Source organism: Diachasmimorpha longicaudata, chromosome 19 (genome assembly GCF_034640455.1).
Source record: "Diachasmimorpha longicaudata isolate KC_UGA_2023 chromosome 19, iyDiaLong2, whole genome shotgun sequence".
Lineage (NCBI taxonomy): Eukaryota > Metazoa > Arthropoda > Insecta > Hymenoptera > Braconidae > Diachasmimorpha > Diachasmimorpha longicaudata.
The window spans coordinates 1,436,556-1,457,295 of record NC_087243.1 but is presented as its reverse complement, the minus strand read 5'-3'; the positions used below and the strand labels follow the sequence as shown (position 1 = coordinate 1,457,295).

The 20,740-nt window shown below is 43.5% G+C and overlaps 2 protein-coding genes across 3 annotated transcripts in view; one reads left to right on the top strand and one right to left on the bottom strand.

The window, feature by feature from the left end:
• Positions 1 to 20,740, top strand: part of LOC135171195 (uncharacterized) — a 78,907-nt gene that overhangs the window by 13,728 nt on the left and 44,439 nt on the right. The gene's annotated exons all lie outside the window — the stretch shown is intronic.
• LOC135171378 (uncharacterized) lies at positions 17,864 to 19,135 on the bottom strand. The gene has a single exon (XM_064137862.1). The coding sequence runs from the start codon at positions 19,133 to 19,135 to the stop codon at positions 17,864 to 17,866; it is 1,272 nt and encodes a 423-aa protein (XP_063993932.1).

Below are 20,740 nucleotides of genomic sequence, written 5' to 3'. Positions count from 1 at the left end.
TTGATCGAGAGGGCAGCAGCAGGGCTGCAGATAATAGGTTGCGGTGTAGGGAGAATAGCAATTGACGGCGGACTTACCGGGTTGGCCGGCCTCACTTCTTGTTTCCCTCGCTGCAGTTAGGACAGTTCCTTACCGTGAAACCAGAGTGTCGGCAACGATAGCGCAATAACTTTCGAAGATGGGGACAATTTCGATGGCGGTGTCCATTCTTGTTGCAGTTCCAGCACTCGATCTCAGTAGAAGGTGGGTAGGCTGGCGTAGGTGGCGAAGCCCGTTGGCAATTAAATCAGCGGTTGAAGCAGTGGCTGTCGGGGTAACCGAAGGCATGGTGACTTGAGATCGTGGTTGCAGGCGTTCTGGAGGTTGAGTTGTTACTGGTTTGAAGGTCTTCTTCCAGGCCAAGGGGTTGGTAGGAATTTTCGCCATTCTCCTACGTGGCATGTTAGGGTTCCCGGATCGAAATCGTGACCTAGGTACTGCAGTAGCTGCATCGAGTGCTAGTTCCTCGAAGTGGTCCTCTAATCCTTCATCGGGTAGGTCTTCCTTTACCTCGTATTGGTCTTCGAACTGAGTGACTCGAACCCTAGGTCGAGGTGCTCCGCTAAAAGTAGAACGGGCAAGGGCACGAGGTACACGATAGGCCAAACTGGGGCAAACTGAGTCTTCTGGTTTGGGAGGTGCGCGACGGTCGAGGCTGCCCTGATAAATCCTTTCGATTCTTAGCACTCCCATCTCCAGTTGATCCATCGTCAATCCCTCCCTCAGCTGGAAGTTGATACGATACATTGGCAGTATGTTGCGATGGGTCGGCTTCGCTTGTTCGCATTTGCCCACGGCAGGTCGTAGGCGGGCAAAGTAACGTCGCAAACACGCGAAATAATTTCTCGCAGACTCGTCCTCAGCCTGGGTACGTCGGCTGACCTCATCTCTGAGAGCTATTTGGTAATCCGGGTCAGCGAAGTGATTTCGGAAAGCTTCACGAGCATGGTCCCAAACGAGAAATTCTTGGACGTGTCCTCGATACCATATCAAGGCGGTACCGTCTAGCACGAATGGTAGTGCACTCAGCAAATCAGACTCCCTGATAGCTAGAAAGGAGAGTCCCTCATCTATCCTAGATATGAGAAGTTCCACATCCTCGTGGGGATATCCACAAATGTTAATACCGCAAATGGTTCAGGATGTAAAGTAACGCGATAGGCGTAATCGGACGGGTTCTGGGACTCATGAGACCATGCGAATCCTGGGTTGACATCGACTTTTGCTCGATGACAAATCGTTCCCAGATGAACTTCGTGCATGGTAGACGTGTAGTTCGACGAGACAAACATATTGCACGCAGTTTGATCGATCTACGACGATATGGACTCAAGTTATAGGCCATCACATCGGAAACGAATATCAAATTTTGAAGTGAAACTTCTTTGCGCTCGTTGGGCTGTCAATCCAATATCGTATGTAACGAAAAAGCGACAGGAAAAGGGAGGGGATGGCGCGCGTGGTGGGGCAGTCGGACGGAAAGAGACATGGGCGGGAAACGAAAACGCGATAAATTTGGAGTAAGAAAAGGACGCATTTTATTAATATGACGAACACTACTAATAAAACCGTATTACTCATTTCGGGATAGTTCACTGGGAATTACCAATCCAGTCCCATCAAATACTTATTACACATTTTGTACGGTGAGCGATCTGGGTTGCGTTAGAGGAGTGTGTGAGGAGAGCTGGTGGCGGTGAGGGGTGATGAGAGAGGGAATGAGGAGGGCCGGCACAAAAATCACGACACAAGTTCCCACCCGTTTTGAGTATATCACGTCACTTTAATTATAAAAAGATAGATGTTACTTGAGATACAATAATCATGAGCGGTCACTGAAGTTAACAGTTGAGTTATCAAATGAATCTAATAGTGAGAAACCGAGAATTATATTTAATGGTGAGAATTTACGATAGAGAAAAACTAGAGCACACAATTGCACGTGTTACCACTGTGATATCCGGGAGACGAGAGAGCGAGTTTGGAAGAGGTCACGGCCGAGAACAATCCAGATCGATGGCACGTGACCCTTCCAATTGGTCAAAGGGCGTGTTTTCGGGGTTGATGTCTCCGGAAGGGGGCGCCCCAGTTAGGCAAAAATGCCAAAAGGTCCACTGGCAACAGCGGGTTGTTTTGGGCCAGGGGTCGAGCGGTCATAGGTTGTAGAGCGCGGGGGAAGGGAAGGCTGGGATTTAGCCGGATTCCCAACACATTTGAAAATCATGAAATCTCCGGTCTAACTTATCCTTCATTAAAATTCCCGAATTTTAAGCGGTACGAAAATGAGAATTTCGTAATTTATTTAGATTTGTACTCTGATATGAATATTGGAGATCGATCAATCTCCGCGATTTTTCAATGAAATTGTAAATTTCCTGATTTTTTGTCCTAAATGGGTTTCGGTGTCACTGTTCCCCAAATTCAAAAATGCATTGACAGCAATTTCTTCGTTTTCTGTTAATTTTCAGGAAAATATGGAACAGAAATTGACTATTCTATTTGGTTTCTCCGCGAGATTTCCCCGAATTTTCAATGACAAAATGATCTGAAATCTTCCTGTGTAGCTCAATACAAATTTCCGAAAATTATCAGTCGTAATACCTCAAGACCTTCAAAATTAAGGTGTTATGCCCCAAAATGCAATAACATTTCAGTTTCGTAATCCGGAGAATACGAGGACACGAAAGTGGCACATATTATTCGGAATGGAAAACATATCATATAACATCTGTTTAATTCTGATGGGAATATTAACGAGAATCTTAATGTGCAACGGAGATATAACCGATGTTTGCATCAGAACTTGTTAGCTAGTGGTCATGCACAACAGGTTAGGGTTGTCGTCCATCGGGAAGAGGACGATCTGCCCGAGGAATTACCTGAGGAGCAGCTGGCTAATAGCACGCGAGGGGTTGAAGGAGGAAATCAACGATCCTCTTTCCAAAATCCTCCGAATGTACCTGGAAATCCGTCTGAGGATTTGGATGAAATTCAGGAAGACAAGGCAAGGGATGTGACGCCCAGACATGAGTACTCCACACCCAGTAATGTGTTCTACTGTACAGGAACATTAGCGGCGGGAGGTTTCGTTTCTGGGGGCGAACGCCATGGGGCAGATCAACTTCCCGAGGGGGTACGACCACTTCGGCGAAACGACGAGCTGCGGGACTCAATAGCAGAGTTGCGCGAAAGAATGGCCGAGATGGAGATGGAGAGGCAAGTAAAACAGGGGGAAATGCAACGCCTCCCGGATTCTGAGCGGCGGCGTCGAGAGGAAGCTGAAAAGGAAAAAAATCAAGTTAGAGATCTTTTGGCGGAGGTCTGGGCAGATCAAAACATGCAGAATAACCAGGCACCGGGGAGAGCATACCTTGATCTGAAGGGGGCACTTCAAATGGTACGTAATTTTGCTGGGCAAGATGCAGATAAACTAGATGTTTTTTTTTTAATGAGTGGAAGCTGCTAGGAAATTGAAATATTCAGAATTTCAAGATTCTCTTCTAGAAGGTATTCTGGGAGGTGCTATGAAGAAATTGAAGTATCGAACGATCACCTCATTTCAACAACTGGAAAATGAATTGCGATCACTTTTGGGGAAGACAAAACGTCTCGTCGGGCTTCAAGCAGAATTTAGCAAAATACAGCAAAGGGAGAATGAAAATGTTTCTAAATATGTTGCACGCACGGAGGAAGCCACCCTTGATTTATTGAATGGCTTACTGAGTCTGCATGCTGATTTCACGGAGGGAGAAAAGGTAGCTTCTAAAACCCTTCTAATGTCTTTGGCTAAAATTATGTTCGAACAGGGATTGCGAGGGCAGTTGCAGATTTTGGTGCGAGCCCATAATTTCAAGACACTCCACGAGTCCTGTGCAGGGGCCATAGAATTGGAGAAAACCGTCTGTGGTCCTCAGAAAGGGAGAAATTTTGAGATGCCTCAGAGGAACGTCAGTGGCGGGAATAGAGTTTCTATGGACCGGCAATCCACTGGGAATCGCTTCAACTGCGCACAATCAGGTCATCTTGCAAAAGATTCTCGCAATTCGCAGGCGGGTCAACGCAAATCGTTGCCAGTTGCGTCAGAGCGACGCAGCGTCAACGCATTCGGCGCTGTTTGTAAATATTGCCGATATGCAGGTCATGAGGCCGCTGATTGCCGTGAACTAAAGAAAAGGATAGGAATATCTGATTCACAGAAAATTCCTGCGGAGCTCGTGGAGTCCCATTTTGCAGGTAAGCAAAATGATAATTCAGGTACCGACAATAATAACCTAAATCCAAAAAGGAGGGTTGATAAGTCTGATGATGAGAAAATTAGGCCTGTCGGAGCCTATCAGGATATGATGGTGAAGCCTACACGGCAAGGGAGAGGTTTTCAAGGGAACAATACGACAATGATAAAACCAGCACTACAGGGGGAAATAAAATCACCGATTTTACTCACCGCGGGGAGCTGGAGTTGCCAACTAGGTTCTTGACAGATTCCGGAGCGAAGATCTCCTTAGTGAGGGTGGACAAGCTGACGAAAGGAGTTGAAATTACCCCGAGGAGCCGAATCTTGAGGGGGATTTCGAATCATGACCTCGCTATCTTGTGTGAGGTTATTCTTCGGGTGGAAATAGGTAATAGATGTCTGGGACATACGTTTCAAGTCGTCCCTGAGAATTCTCCTTGCCTTGGGGGAATTTTGGGCGAAGATTTTCTGGCTTCACCTACATTGAAAGTGGAAACAGTCCATGGGCAGGCGTTGGTGATCAATGGACATCCTTTCAAGCTGTTCCCGGATCAAACACCGACGAAAATCAGGGCTAGAAGTGAGGTATTACTAACAGTACCCACACGAAGCAGGGGAACTGGTATCGTCCAGAAAAACTAACTGACGAAGGGCGTCTTCATGGGGGAATGTCTCACAAAAGCAGTGGAAGATCAAGTGCTCGTTTGTGTGGTGAATCCGAACGACAACGATGTGTTCATCAATCTACCGACGGTTAAACTGGAATCGCTAACTTCGGAGGAAATAATTATGATGCTGCGGGATGCCGAGAGGGGCGAGGTGAAAGAACGCATCAAATTATTGCGCGAGCATTTGAGGATTGAGCACCTGAATCAGGAGGATAAATATTCCCTTCTGGAAATGTTGGAGGAATGTAACTCCATCGTACAGCTGCCAGGAGATCCTCCTGGAGCTCCAGATCATCTGAAGCATGAGATCCCATTAAAACCATGGACAGCGCCTATTAATGTCAGGCCCCCTCGGTTACCAGAGTCACAGACGGAGGAGGTGGATCGCCAGGTCAAGGAGATGTTGCAGAATGGAATTGTGCGCCCAAGCAAAAGCCAGTTGAATGCACCTTTGCTTGTGGTTCCTAAAAAAATGGATGCGTCAGGGAAGGTCAGGGTTGGTGAATTTCCGACGCTTGAATGAAGTCACGGTTGGTGATTCATTTCTATTGCCCAATATATGCGATATACTGGATCGATTGGGAACTGCCAAGTATTTCTCAACTCTGGATTTGGCCTCAGGATTTCATGAAATTCCTGTAAGGGATGAGGACAGGTGTAAAACTGCCTTTTCCACACCGTATGGGCACTACGAGTTTTGTAGGTTGCCATTCGGGGTTAAGGGCGGGCCTGCAACATTCCAAAGGCTCATGAATTCTGTTCTGGCTGGAGTTCAGGGAATTCGGTGTTTCGTCTATCTAGATGACTTCGTGATTTTTGGACCGGATCTACAGGAACATAACAAGAGGCTGAGGGAAGTACTGCAGTGCTTAAAGGATGCAAACCTCAGACTTCAACCTGATAAGTGCAATTTCTTGAGGAAGGGCGTTGTGTATTTAGGACACATCATCACCAAGAATGGTATTAAAGCAGATCCTAATAGAATAGAGACAGTAGTGAAATTTCCAGTGCGGCGCACGAGAAGGAAATTATGTCCTTCCTAGGATTAGCGGGGTATTATCGGAAGTTCATCCGAGACTTTTCGAAAATGGCTAAACCCTTATCTGAATTATTGAAAAAGGACATAACTTGAACATGGGGAGAGAGAGAGCAGAGCGCCTTTGACGCCTTAAAAAGGGCTCTGACAAGAGCTCCGGTGTCGCAATATCCGGATTTCGGGAATCCGTATCTGCTCACCACAGATGCGTCAAACAAGGCCGTAGGTGCTGCACTATCGCAGGGCGAGATCGGCAAAAATTTACCGATTGCCTATGTCAGCAGGACCTTAAATAAGGCAGAGCAGAACTACAGTACCATAGAGAAGGAACTCTTGGCTATTGTATGGAGAGCTCATCACTTTCGTCCTTATCTATATGGGCGTAAGTTCACCATAGTGACCGACCATAGACCCTTAAAGTGGATATTTAACGTAAAGGACCGAGGGTCAAGACTCGTACATTGGCGGATTAAATTAGAAGAGTATGAATACGAGGTGATACACAAACCTGGTAAATTAAATACCAACGCTGATGCGTTAAGTTGGATAAACGTGGTAACCCGAGCGCAGATAAGAGCGGACACAGGTGCGATGGACTCGGACGCTGACGGCGGGGTCAGTACATCTGCTGACGACGACATTCGGGAAATACTACGGAAGTATCATAACACGCCGATTGCTGGTCATACCGGTGTAAAACGTATGTACGCTAAATTAAAGCAAAAATATTACTGGAGGGGGATTAAATCGGATGTTCAAAACCACGTGGGGAATTGTGAGGAATGCCAACTTAGCTAGTTGGGAAAAGCCACGAAGGTCCCCATGATTATCGGGGAGAGCCCTGAAACAGCATTCGATCAATGTGCAATGGACATTGTTGGTCCATTACCTATTACGGATGCTGGGAATAAGTACATCTTGACGTTTCAAGATGGACTAACTAAATTCAGCAAGGCTATACCCATCCCGGACCAAGAGGCTAATACGATCGGGCGTGCGTTGGACGAGAAAATCAAAACCAAAGAGCAAGTCCTGCCTATTTGGTTCTCAACTTCCAGCTTTTTCTTAGCTCTTGTCAGCTTTTAATCAACTGTACAGTTTGATCAGCTATTTCTCAGCTGTGTCGTTGAAAAGGAGCTGAATATGTCTCTCTGTGACATATTCAGCGCCTTTTAGCTGTTGTTTTCAGCTTCTCTTAGCTGTTATCATTTTTTATGCAGCTTTCGTAAGCTGTCTCCCTCAGCTGAATACAGCTGTTGCTAGAATGTATTGTATGTTTTATTTCTTTGATGTTACAAAGGTTTCTTCTTTGTTTAACATCCTCCCAGGCCTCTCTTAAAATCCCTTCTATTTTACTACATCATTTCTACAAACAATTAGCCGTATTTGTATAATTAACACAACAAGGTCATCCATAATTTATTCTCCTTCCGCCCCTACTCTTTCTTTAACCTCCTCTCCGTAGTCCTAGCTGCCCGTCTCATTTTCCTTCTTCTCTTCGGTCCCCGCGTGACCTTCCTCTTCTTCTTCCTCTTCTGTTCTCTGCTGCCTTTCTCGCACCTCCCTCTACCCTCTTCTGCCTCTCGCTGCACCATCTTGACCTTGTTCTCCACCACCTCTCGTCCTCTTCTCCTCGCCTCTTCCTTGACTTCTCGCCTCCGCAAACTTGCTCCATCTTCTTCGTCCCACCAGCGCGTTCCCACAACTCTCTCTAGCCCGCCCTATCTTCTGCTCTTCCTTTAGTTTCTTTTTCCGCCAGTGTTCTCCCACAACCCCTCTATCCTCTCCTCTCTTCCGTCTAACTCCTTTTTCCCATTCTTCCATATCCACTTCACCACCGATTTTCTATTTTCCACCTGTTTTCGCCACTATCACTTCCTTCTCCACCCATTTCTTCACTTTTCCTTTATAAATCTGTTTTTTATTGTCCACTACTTGCTCACACGTCTACTCTCTAGCCCGCCACCTATCGGCCTCCACCACGAAAGGAAAAAACTCCAATAATTTTTGTATTCTGTGAAAGGGTGTCCTTAGTCTCAGAAAAAATCATCTGAATCTTAAGTGCAATAGAAGTAATGCATTCTAGGAATGTCTTGATCGAAAAAATGAATTTTTGAACAGGTAAATACTGCTCTGAAGTGACCGAGTATTTAGGAAAATTATTGTTTTTCTTATAGATGGCTATAATTGATCTTATGGTCATCCTCAAACTCCATAATGAATCACTTTCCGGTCTAGGGCCAATCAGAACATATAACTGTTGACATTTCTTACGCCTTCAGTCACTGCTCCACATACTCGATTGCTTGAATTAAAATTTTTTTTTTCTGAAACGCAGCTCCACTGCCATTTTCCTCATTGTTGACATTGTTGTGTTGGTGCTGTAATATTTTTAGCCATTCACAAGCTGTGTTTATTATATTTTATTATATTTAGTTGTGTTTGTTATATTCATTATACGTTCATGTGTGACAGTATTATTGTTAAGTGTGTACAATTTCATTCACCAAGCGTGACTGCATAAATTGAATAAATTGAATAAATCTTCAGACCTAATTGTTGTAGTTCATTCAATCATGCCTTTGTTCAATCGCAATTTAATATTAACAAGGGGACGAGAAGGTTGGTTATCTGATGATGAGATTGATTACTTTGCGCAATTACTTCATCAACAATTCCAATTTGAATTTCGAGAATCTTGGAAATTCCAGCTGCCTGGTTTTATGGAACCGATCAATCCCTGTAAGAAACACGTACATTTGTTGCATAGTATGAGTGGAAATTTTTCAGATGAAGACACCAGAGAAATGCGTAATGGGCACTGGATTTGTACGTATTATGACGGAAATTCTATCTATATTTATGATTCCGATAATAGACGCAAACTTGACCCAAAACATATTGAGTATTTGAAAGCTCTATACCCATTTTATCCAATGGATATACTTGGCGTAAAGTTCTGTACAGTTCAACAACAACAAAATATGGATGACTGTGGACTTTTTGCAATAGCTTTCTAATGCGTTGAGAATGCGAGCGCATTTATTGCGCATATGTGTATGCGCATTTCGATAGTGGCAAAATCTACAAGTTCCCAATTCTCAGGGATTCTTCGGTGCAAATTGGGGCCACACCAAAAACCAACCAATATCCAGTCATGGAGAAATAGAATTCGGATCACTTCTAGAAGAAGATAAAGAGAATCTGCAGACGAATGACCAGCAAACCGTGGTAAAGGATGGTCAGAATCTTCCGCAATATATCGACCAAAGTCAAACCAATGACGGTGGTTTGTCAGGACACACAAACCAATCAGACGCGATGGAGGTTGATAATGGCCATAAAGCGAGCAATAGGCGATTCATTGAAGTATCTCAATCTAAACGCGTTTTCAATGAAACATCATTTGGAAAGTCCACAGGCCAAGAACCCCCATTAAAAAAAGTCGCCGGGCCACAAAAGTGTGCGGATTGCAGGTTTCCCGCTTGTGCTCGAGTGGATTGCGGTAATTCGTAGATCTGAACTACTCGCAAGTCAATACATGGATTTTTTTGGGAAATTATGATCAAATCATTCCGATTATTGTCAACAAGATACATTATTTTTTCAGAGGCCCGAGCGAATTGCACCCCTACCTCCTGCACAGAAAAATATTCAGATTCTATATAGTAATGATAATGAACAGAAAGGAGAGTATGAACATTGGGTGTGTTCTTGGTATGATGGTAGGGATATTTTCATTTATGACTCATTGAACCGGCGCTCATTACATGACGATCACGAAAAATTTCTACGCGCTCTATCCCTTCTTCACACGGAGAAAAAAATCTGCTAAAAATTATAGAGAGATTCGGGATAAAAATTACCATGTGGCAGAGTAATTCTGTAGCATTTCGTCGATGGGTTAAAAAGTGTTAAGTGTCAAATAAAAATTGCAATTGCAGAAATAAAAGCAGTCAGGCCAGCAGGAATAAAAATTACCATGCCCGCATAGTAAACTTTCTTACCCGGGAATTCAATTTTCATTAGGCGCTGGATCATTTTTGACCTTGATCGCCTAATATTTTTTCCTGGATTAATTTCTTTTTTTTTTTGGTCCGTTAACTTCTTTTCTCAAATTACAATCAATTTTAAATAATGGACGAGTACATATCGAAGATTGTTTATGAAACATTTATTTTTATTGAATTGTCAAAGTCCCATACATTCAAAAATAACTTATTATTATTCTTATTAAAAGTCAAAACCAATTTTTTAGAAAAAATTTACCTTGGAGCGTCTTAACTAAATTCGTCACTCTACATCCATTTAAATCGATAGCGCGAAGAATATCCATAATATATTGTTCACTGCAGAGTGCAAACGATTTGTTGTGTTCATCAAGAAACACATAAATGAATTGTTTTGCAATGAAGAAAAACTCATTATCCTTGATAATGATGTGTTGTACATCGTAAACATCAGGCCCATCTTCTCCAGGAACTACGCAGAAATGCCCAATTTGAATGTGGGTGCCACGGAAAATTATGTTTTTGATCAATTGGACTTTTGAATTGAGCGACTTATTACAGAAAGGTTCAAGATTTAGTAGCTCACTGATGCCATCGAATCCTCCTACTTCTCTCTCTTCGACTTTGTCTGCGTCATGAATCAGTTCAGAGGGTGTTTCTTTTTTCAAAAATCTATAATTAAGTTGGAGCTGATGCTTAATGGCTATGGTCCTGCAAATATTTACCCGACAGATTGCGGTCCGAGACGTAATCATTCCGTCTCTGTGCTTCGCTTCACACCTGATCGTGCTAACTTTCTACAGAGGGCCGCATAAGCGAAGTACTCGTGGGTAATGCAAAGGGAAGTGGTGTTTGGGTTTCATAGAATTGGGGAATATCGAAGTTAACAATGTCAAATATTGAGTTATTTTTACCCCGAGGATTTGGTCAGAACCGTAAGGAAGATCATAGCTCGTTACCATGTCAATTAGGTCTTTCATTTCTAGAAGCAATTGCCAGACCAGTTCATCATCAGTAATTAGATGACCAATCATTAGGGGTGAGGAACGAACTAGAGTGAGCATCTCAGATGCAGACAATGTAATACTTTGTTTATTTAAGTGGCCAGGCGTGATTTCTGGGGGTTTGTTCGTGATTATACCGTAATCAAATGCGCGTATGAGATTGTTTAATTGAATTAAAGTGAATTTTTTATCTTTTATAAAGTAATGGACAATGAGAGCGATGTCATAACGACATATTCCTTCCAACAGATCATGTACGACGTCCACATATAGATTGACGAGAAGGTGAAAACCGCCTACACCATACAAAACGGATTCTCCCTCGATACCGGTAGTTTTCTTATCGTTTTTTGCAACATCAAAATCATAGGTTTATTTCGAGCGCAGTTCACAGTCATTGTCATTGAAAATTTGATTTATATCCGTCTTGTTGGTCAGACAAAATCGACAGAATTGAGCTTGACTGAATGCTTCTGTAAAGCCCAGCATGTAGTGCACACCTAAATTATCGCCACTAACTAAAGCTAGCCTGAAATAAATCGTCTACTGATTGGTTCCTGAAGACACATTAATCCCTACAGTCTCTAAAAATGCTAATTCTGTTTTAATTTTGGAAAAAATGATTTTATCCTGGAAATATTTCCGATCTAGCGAGTTGAATAAAACCATTAGGAAAATACTTTCAACTTTTGATGCAAAACGAGGTGGTAAGCACGGTATCAAAGCATAAATGGCACCGCATTTGGAAATCCCTCGATGAGAACCTAAGGGATTGTTGTTCTCATAATCATCAAAATAAATTATGAGAGGAAAAACTATTGTGTTCCCATCATTAGCACTCAATTTTTTCCAAAGTTCTCCCTGAATGAAATTGGAGAAAATCGATGTCTGATATTTTAGTCTTTCCATATAATCCATTGTCTCCTGTAGAACGTTAGGCAGCTCGAAGACAAGTTTTAACACGGAACTTAAGGGTATGAATTGCACTGTTGTCGGGTGCATCACCAATTTGTGACGATTTCTTCTTCGGAAAAATTCATCTCTTTGACCTAATGAGTACGCTATGGGAGGGATGAATGTATTTCGATTCTCAAAATTTTGGAAGCACATGTGCTCTGATCTGAGGTTAATAAAAGGGTCCTCGCGCTTTTGAAAAACCTCCTCGATTTTCTGCCTAATAGTTACATCTTCATTCGAAATAGAATTTAACAAATCAGTCTTCAATTTGTTAACTTCACACTCCACGAAAGTTGCCGTTTCATTTATTACTTCAAGTGACCTATTTCTCCTAACATCGGGGTAATCCAAAAATTTAGCGGCGAGCATCACAGCAGAATTTGAATTATTAGGGAATTGTCCTGATCTGACTGTTTCGATCACATTTTCTGGGTCTGAACTAATGGGTTGAACTACAGCTACTTCTACCTCGTGAAGCACAGCTTCATTTTAAATTAACAAATTTTTCCCCTGCTCTCTCAATCGTCTTTTTTTCCTGATTTTAATCACGGCAGGATTTGAATGTTTATTGTAAATATAACATCGGAGTGACCCTATAGTCGTGAACGTCCTGAGACAGTTTGCGGAGCCACATCTAAATTTCGTCAACGCAGGATGAATTAACTTCAAGTGATGTAAATATTTTTTACATTCGAAACCGCTCAACTTACATATATCACAGTACAATCTCTCGTGCGTATCCATGTTCTTATCGTATGATACACGAGACAAATAAAAGCGAGAATCAAGAGAAACCAACTTCAGACACTAAGTTTAGGATTACAAGTTATTCGGTGCTTCGTTCTCGTTATTTCTGGCAAGCCAACTTGAAATTTTACCTATCAGTACCAGTGTTTCTCTGCTGAATTTGTCTTTGGGGCGATGAATGTCGTAAAAAGCCTTCTGAAGAAACATCCAGACGCAAGATGAACGCACTGGATATGAGCATTTCAGGGCGAATAAGATTTTCAGAGTAACATCAATCGCGTACAAAACTGAATCCACAGTGTAGATCGTTGGATTGCCCACTGTGTCATTAATGTACACATAAATACTTTCTATATTGGCTAGGGGACCCACGATGACTGGCAACGGCTGAAGAGTCAAGCTTGTAGCGCGGAGAATTCCCAACTGTCGTTCTAAAGCTGGCTGAATATCGTCTGGCGTCTGAAAAGAATAACGTTTCAACAGACTCGCACAAAACAATTATGAAATCGATAGTTACCTCAACATGGAGTATAAAAGAGTCTTGTTTTTCTCGAAATGAAATTTTACGTAGTGCCTGATTTCGTCGACGTTTTGCAGGTGGATTGGAGAGTAGGGCAGGGAGGAGATAGAGAATGAGAATGTCTAGGTTATCTAAAAGCAGAATTCAATTCTATATTATCAACTAAACTCAATCGGAATAATTTAGAGGGACTGATCGAAAAAAAAAACGAGAGCAAAACATGAAAAAATAAGGAAACGAAAGAGATTGTGAGGGAATTTTGCTGCTAAGCAAAGAAGGTTGTTTGTTCTTTAACGGAAGAACCAAACGGTTGGATGATAATATTAAAAAAAAAGGACCCAACACACTTTGATAAAAAATACTATCATATATTTTGAAAAGCGAAAGGATAAAAATACACTTGTAATTAAATTATTGGATCGTTTGAATCGTGAAAGATGAATCAATTTTTTTACGATACTGGTTGCAATTTCCGCGTAGTTTAATATTTGGAGAGTTGGAAACCTGAACAGTATATATGTGAGCAACGTTACACGGATAGATGCCGATGCGTGAAAAATAGTAATCGTAATCTATTGTAGAAAATCGGGGGTCTTATGGACTTGCACGGACCATGACGAGAATCGACAAACCTGAGAGGTTACACCCTTTTGGGGAAATTTGGAGAGATTTGGGGAGAACGGTTCTGCCTAGGTCAATATTCCGTACCGTAATAAAAGACATTTCTCGGACTTTTCACCGTAGACAGACTTTATGACTGAATTGAGTGAAATGTCTAGACTTGGGGAATTACACGAACCGTAATAAAACATCTATTTGACTGGAGTGTCTCAATAATTCAAGGGTCAAAATAAGACGGTTCTGGTTATTCTGAATTTAAGGAAAATCCGGAACGTACAAAAACAAAAAATAATATTCTGGAATATTCTGACAATCGACGAAAAAAGATTCCACGACGGAACATACTCCCCTATTGAGTAGATAATGATCAATAAGTTATGTTTTTTCGTCGTCATTGGTTATTAAAGGTGCGAGCTTCTTGACGTTTCGTTTGAGAGTTCCCTTGGGTGTCTTGATAGAGACAGTCCGAATAATACCGTCAGCACCAGGGTGAAATTGGATCACTCGACCCATAGCCCACTGTCGTGGTGAGAGGTTGTCTTCCTTCAACAAAACGATGGTACCTGCTGTGATGTGGTGCTCCCCGTTGGCCCACTTGTTCCGCAGATTGAGCTCGCTGATGTACTCGCGATGCCAGCGAGTCCAGAAATGTTGCTTGAGCTTCTGGAGATGCTGCCATGAGGAGAGCCGATTGGAAGGAGTTTCTCGGAAGTCAGGTCCTCTCAACGCTGTCAATGCTGCACCAATCAGAAAATGCCCAGGGGTAAGTGCTTGCAGGTCATTTGGATCTGATGAGAGAGGTGTCAGCGGCCTGGAGTTCAGCACGGCTTCAATCTCGATCACCAGAGTGTTTAGCTGTTCGAATGTCAGAAGTTCGTCTGTAACAATTCTCTTCAAATGAATTTTAAACGATTTGACGGCAGCTTCCCACAGACCCCCACAATGAGGTGATTGTGGGGGAATGAAGTGCCACCTAATCGATTTGATCGCAGCAAATGATTGAATTTTTTTCTGTCGATCTTCGTTCTGGAGAAAATCATGGAGTTCCCGGAGTTCGTTGTTGGCCCCAACGAAGCAGGTCCCGTTGTCCGAGTAGACATTGTCGCACAACCCTCTCCGACCGATGAACCGACGAAAAGCGGAAAGGAAGGCTTCGGTGGTCAGGTCACTGACGATCTCCAGGTGTACTGCTTTCACAGCCAGACATACGAAGACTGCTACCCACACTTTCACACGAGCCCTATTGCGGAACTTCTTCTCCTTGATGAAGAAGGGCCCACAATAGTCAATACCCACGTTGTTGAAAGGGCGGGACTCGGTGACGCGCGTTGCGGGTAGACTCACCATGACGTAGTTCACTGGAGGTGGTCTGTGGCGGATGCATCGTACGCAGGAACTGATGAGGTGTCGCACAGTACTCCGTCCATCTGGGATCCAAAACCGGAGTCGAACAGCACTGAGGGTGGCTTGAGCTCCCGCGTGAAGTTGCCTGTGATGCTCTTGATGGATCACGAGGTTTGTCACGTGGTGTTTCTTGGGCAGTATCATGGGGTGGCGTTGGGAATAAGGTACGTTGGAATTTCTCAAACAACCACCCACACGGATCACTCTCCGTTCATCAAGAAATTGGTTGAGTTTAGCGAGAGGTGCTAGCACTGCTGCTTTCTGCCCGGGATTCTTCTTGTGGAGCAAAGTGATCACTGGCATGAAGGTTTCCCGTTGGACCCAATACGTAATTCCGTGGAGAACAGAATCCATCTCCTCCACGGCAATTGGACCCTTGTTGCGAGTCACGCAGCGGCGACAATGGGCAATTATGCGCTGAAGTTTGGTTAGAGATGAGTACCATGTGAGCACATTGCCGCTGCGCTGTTCCATGCCTGTCATGAAACAGGTTCCAGCTTGAGGCGATGATTGTTGTTTTTTCAATTCTGAAGGATCTGAAGGGAAATCGAGATCAAGGATAGGCCAGTGATGTTCATCCCCAAGAAGCCATGCTGGACCCTCCTTCTACAATGAAGGTTTGACGAACTCTTCTGCTGTTTGCCCTCTGGACACCAGGTCTGCTGGGTTCTCGTGAGTCCTGACGTGCTTCCAGTCGGAGATTAGTGTCATCAGCTGAATCTCAGAGACTCGATTGGCCACATACCAAAAGCCATGCAGCTCAATTCTCTGTACTAGTTGAGTCAGAGCCTTGCGTGGATATTGGAATTCTTGGAGAACTGGTAGCTGCTGGTAGAACTCTTGCCACTACTTCTGAACGTCGGCTGGTAGTGGAGAATCCCAATTCAGCTTCAGCTTCCACAACCGTTGGATGAAGGTTTTGGCGATGATGATGACTGGAGCTAGGAGACCCAACGGATCGAAGATCTTAGCTGTCTCAGACAAGACCATCCGCTTCGTGATTGGAGCAGTTATCTCGACCGATTTCACCTTGTACGCGATGTTGTAACTCGTAGAATTCCAGCATAACCCCAAGGTCTTCAATGTAGGCGAGTCTGAGATGAGCAGATGGCGGTTGATGTCGTCGTGTGCTAGGTCTTGCAGCAGGGCTGGGGTCGTTGGATCCCCACAGACGCAGGTTGAAGTCTCCCCGTTTAACCAGCTGGGTTAATTCATTCCGAATGGCTATTGCATGTTCTCGAGTTTCAGCTCCGGTCAAAAGGTCATCGACGTACATGTCGCGTTTCAAGATCTCAGCAGCTATTGGGAAATCTTGAGCCTCATCAGTAGCCAGTTGATGGGGGCATCTAATGGCGAGATATGGTGCAGCGGATAGCCCGAAAGTAACAGTATTCAACTCGTAGGTTCGGACTGGACCATCATCGTTGCGCCACAAGATTCGTTGATATTTACGATCCTCCGGTTTCACGAGTATCTGGCGATACATCTTCTCGATGTCCGTTGTCAGGACGTATTGGTGTAGCCGGAACCTCAAAAGAAGAAACAGGATGTCATCTTGGATGGTGGGCCCAACATGGAGAGTATCATTCAATGAGATACTCGTGTTGGTCTTGGCTGATGCATCGAAGACCACTCTGAGCTTGGTTGTCAGACTCCCTTCTTTGAAGACGGCGTGGTGAGGCAGGTAGTAACCTGGATGAGAGATGTTATGGGTGTTGACTTCAGTCATGTGGCCGAGGTCAAGGTATTCCTGAAGTACTGCATCGTACTGGGTTTTCAGTTCTGGATTCTCAAGTAATTTCCGTTCACAGGCCTTGAATCGATGATAGGCTCTAGAGCGAGATTCTCCGAGATTGCTGATTTTCTCGTTGAATGGGAGTGCCACAACGTATCTCCCCGTGGAGCTTCTCGAGAAGTTAGCAGTGAAATGTTGCTCGCATTCATTCTGGATGATGTTGGATTCTGGAACGGCTTCTTCAATTTCCCAGAACTTCGTTAGGTCGAACTGTAGATTCTCAATGTTCGTGAGACGACAGGAGAATGATGATGATGATTGTCGAACAGGAACCCCTCCACCGATGATCCAGCCGAGCGCTGACTGCATCAAGTATAAGTCTGGTTGATCCTTGGAGGACAGGCGCCGTTTCGATGTGCCAAGCATGGAAAGGGTTGTTCCACAGCCTAGGAGCATGTCAATGTGCCCAGGCTGATAGAATTCTGGATCTGCTAATGGTAGATTAGCAGGTATCTTGATGCACTGATGATCAAGACGTTGATCGGGAACCAGAGATGAGATACGGGGGACAGTTAGAAAGTCCAGTGTCTTCTTGAAGTTGCTAACTCGAGACCGTATCGTTGCAGTGACGAGGTGTTTCGTGGAAGTGTTCATGGAGTTCAGAGCACCGATTGGGACTACGAAGTTTTTTGTAGGTAATTTCAATGACAAGGCGAGACGCTCGGTCATGAAATTTGTGGTGGAACAGGTGTCCAGAAGGGCCCGACAATTTACGGGTTGATCGGAATGATTGATTGCCTGGAGTTGAGCGGTGACCATCAAATCACAGTTGGAGGTGTTGATGATGAAGGACTGACCTGTTGTGTTGGTGCTCTGATGTTCCTCTAGTCATGCCGGGCTGTCCATGGGTGGTTGCGCTTGAGGCTTGACAGCTGGCTTTGTTGAAGATTTGTTGACTGGATTCCTTGATTCAGACTTATCATTGAAATGAAGAAGGGTGTGATAACGTTCGTGACAATGGTTGCAATCGAAGCGTGAAACACACTGTTGTCTTTCATGCTTGGCGCCAAGACAGTTGATGCACAATAGTTTTTGTTTTGCGATTTTGTAGCGTTCTGCTGGTGAGAGAGCTCTGAACTTCGGACATTTACCAATCTTGTGGCCTTCTTTACACATGTCACAAGTGGTTTCTGACGTGAAGAATGCCTGTCTACCTCGTTTGGAATGACTCGAACGTTCATTCAAAGTTGATGTGATCCGAGTTGAACACTGTGATCGATTCTCTAGGAATTCCAGGAGGCTGGTGTAGGTGGGCAGCTTGGAATCCTTGATCTTGAGTTCCCAAAGAGTGAAGAGTTCGGGGCTGATCTTCGATTGAATCAGACATATGAGCGGTAAATCCCATTGATTCACTGGTTGATTGAGATTCTTTAATGACCGAGGGTGTTGGTTGATAGTATCGACAAGATTGCTGATGGCTTCTGGAGTTTCCTTGGTGATGATAGAAAGATCTTGGAGAGTCCACCAGTGTCTCGAGAGAATTTTTCTCTCAAAGTTGAATTTTTTGTCGACCATTTCCAATGCAGTTTCGTAATTGTTTTCGGTATTTGGAAGAGCTTCAATAACTTTGGCAGCCTTGCCAGTAAGAAGACTGCGGAAATATTGAAGTTTATGAACCTTGGAGAGCTGGGGATAATTATTGATGCCAGACATGAATGTGTCGATGAATGGTCGATAATTTTGATATTGGCCATTGAACTTGACGATCTCCAGCTCCGGTAAACGCATGAGGGCGAGGAGAGATGTGGGTGTGTCTGCTGCTAAACCGGCTGGGGAAGGCTGCCGTTGGATATCACTGGTGAGACTTCTGGATCTGGGCAAAGGAGACACGATGGCTGTAACTTCCCCGATGACGTCGTAATAATCACCCTCGATTTCGAACCGTTTCGCTGTTTCGGCTTCATCCAGTGTTTCTATTTGTTCTTGAAGGTCATCAAAGGCTGCGAACTTTGCTTTGGGAGCCTCGACGGCAACTTGTAGCTTCTCTGGACTCTGAAGTTCAGCTTCTAAGGCCTTATAATACACCACGGCATTTTTTAGGTGTGTGATGGCCCCAATGATGTGACCACGTTGACGTCTGAGCTTGGATAATTCAGGCATGCTTGAAACCATATATCGGAGTCCACAGGGGTGTAACGAATGTGCGTCGTTCACTTCACTACACGGACACTGGTGTCACTCACGATGATTTTTAATGGTTTTAATAGAGGTTTCGTTGCTATGTCGGGATTCACAGGTCTGGAGATGAATGCGCGTCGTTCACTTCACCACAGTGCACTGGTTTTATCCACGATGAGTTTACAAAGTTCAAAGTTTTTATTCAATCACGATTCAATATCCGGCTCGAAGGACCAAATTTTATGTTTGTTCGTTAACGGAAGAACCAAACGGTTGGATGATAATATTAAAAAAAAGGGACACAACACACTTTGATAAAAAATTCTATCATATATTTTGAAAAGCGAAAGGATAAAAATACACTTGTAATTAAATTATTGGATCGTTTGAATCGTGAAAGATGAATCAATTTTACTACGATACTGGTTGCAATTTCCGCGTAGTTTAATATTTGGAGAATTGGAAACCTGAACAGTATATATGTGAGCAACGTTCCACGGATAGATGCCGATGCGTGAAAAATAGTAATCGTAATCTATTGTAGAAAATCGGGGGTCTTATGGACTTGCACGGACCATGACGAGAATCGACAAACCTGAGAGGTTAGACCCTTTTGGGGAAATTTGGAGAGATTTGGGGAGAACGGTTCTGCCTAGGTCAATATTCCGTACCGTAATAAAAGACATTTCTCGGACTTTTCACCGTAGGCAGACTTTATGACTGAATTTAGTGAAATGTCTAGACTTGGGGAATTACGCGAACCGTAATAAAACATGTATTTGACTGGACTGTCTCAATAATTCAAGGGTCAAAATAAGACGGTTCTGGTTATTCTGAATTTAAGGAAAATCCGGAACGTACAAAAACAAAAAATAATATTCTGGAATATTCTAACAATCGACGAAAAAAGATTCCACGACGGAACAAAGGTAGATACAGAGAAGAGGAGCGGTAATGAAAGGAGACAGAGAGTTGAACCAACGTACGCTGTAATAAGTTCTCTGCACTCAACAACACTCTGTCAGCTTCGGGAATACTCTTGCACTTCTTTAACTCCTCCAATACACGATTCCTCACAGTCCTCCATCTGTCGAAGAACTCGTTTTGTCGATTGGGGTATAAATGATCAAAGTCTGACAGAAGCTACAGAGAAAGAAAATAATTTAATTCATATTTCGGATCAACTTTTGATTATTTAATTGTTATGAAAGCACTTACCAATTCAACCCCTAACTGGATCTTTAAGCACGGCAAGTCTTGGTAATAGTCGTGCACAGAGCAACCGGTTTCCAATAACTCGTGACGTGCTGGACGAGATATTTCCCAGTTAAATTTCACCCTGTCTTCTGGAGACATATGTGCATTCAGCCATTCCTTGCCTTCAGTGGCACCAACTATAGAAACACGATTTGCGGTTTAATTATCAAAATATCTTCATAGTTTATCCAGGTGATAATTAAACAGAAAAAAACACTCAAAATTTCCTCAGAATTAAATCCGAAATATGTTAATTAAGGCCCGGGTGTATTATCTTTCGTACGTTATCTACAATCTGTCATCCAGCATTATGAGGGGAAATCATGCACT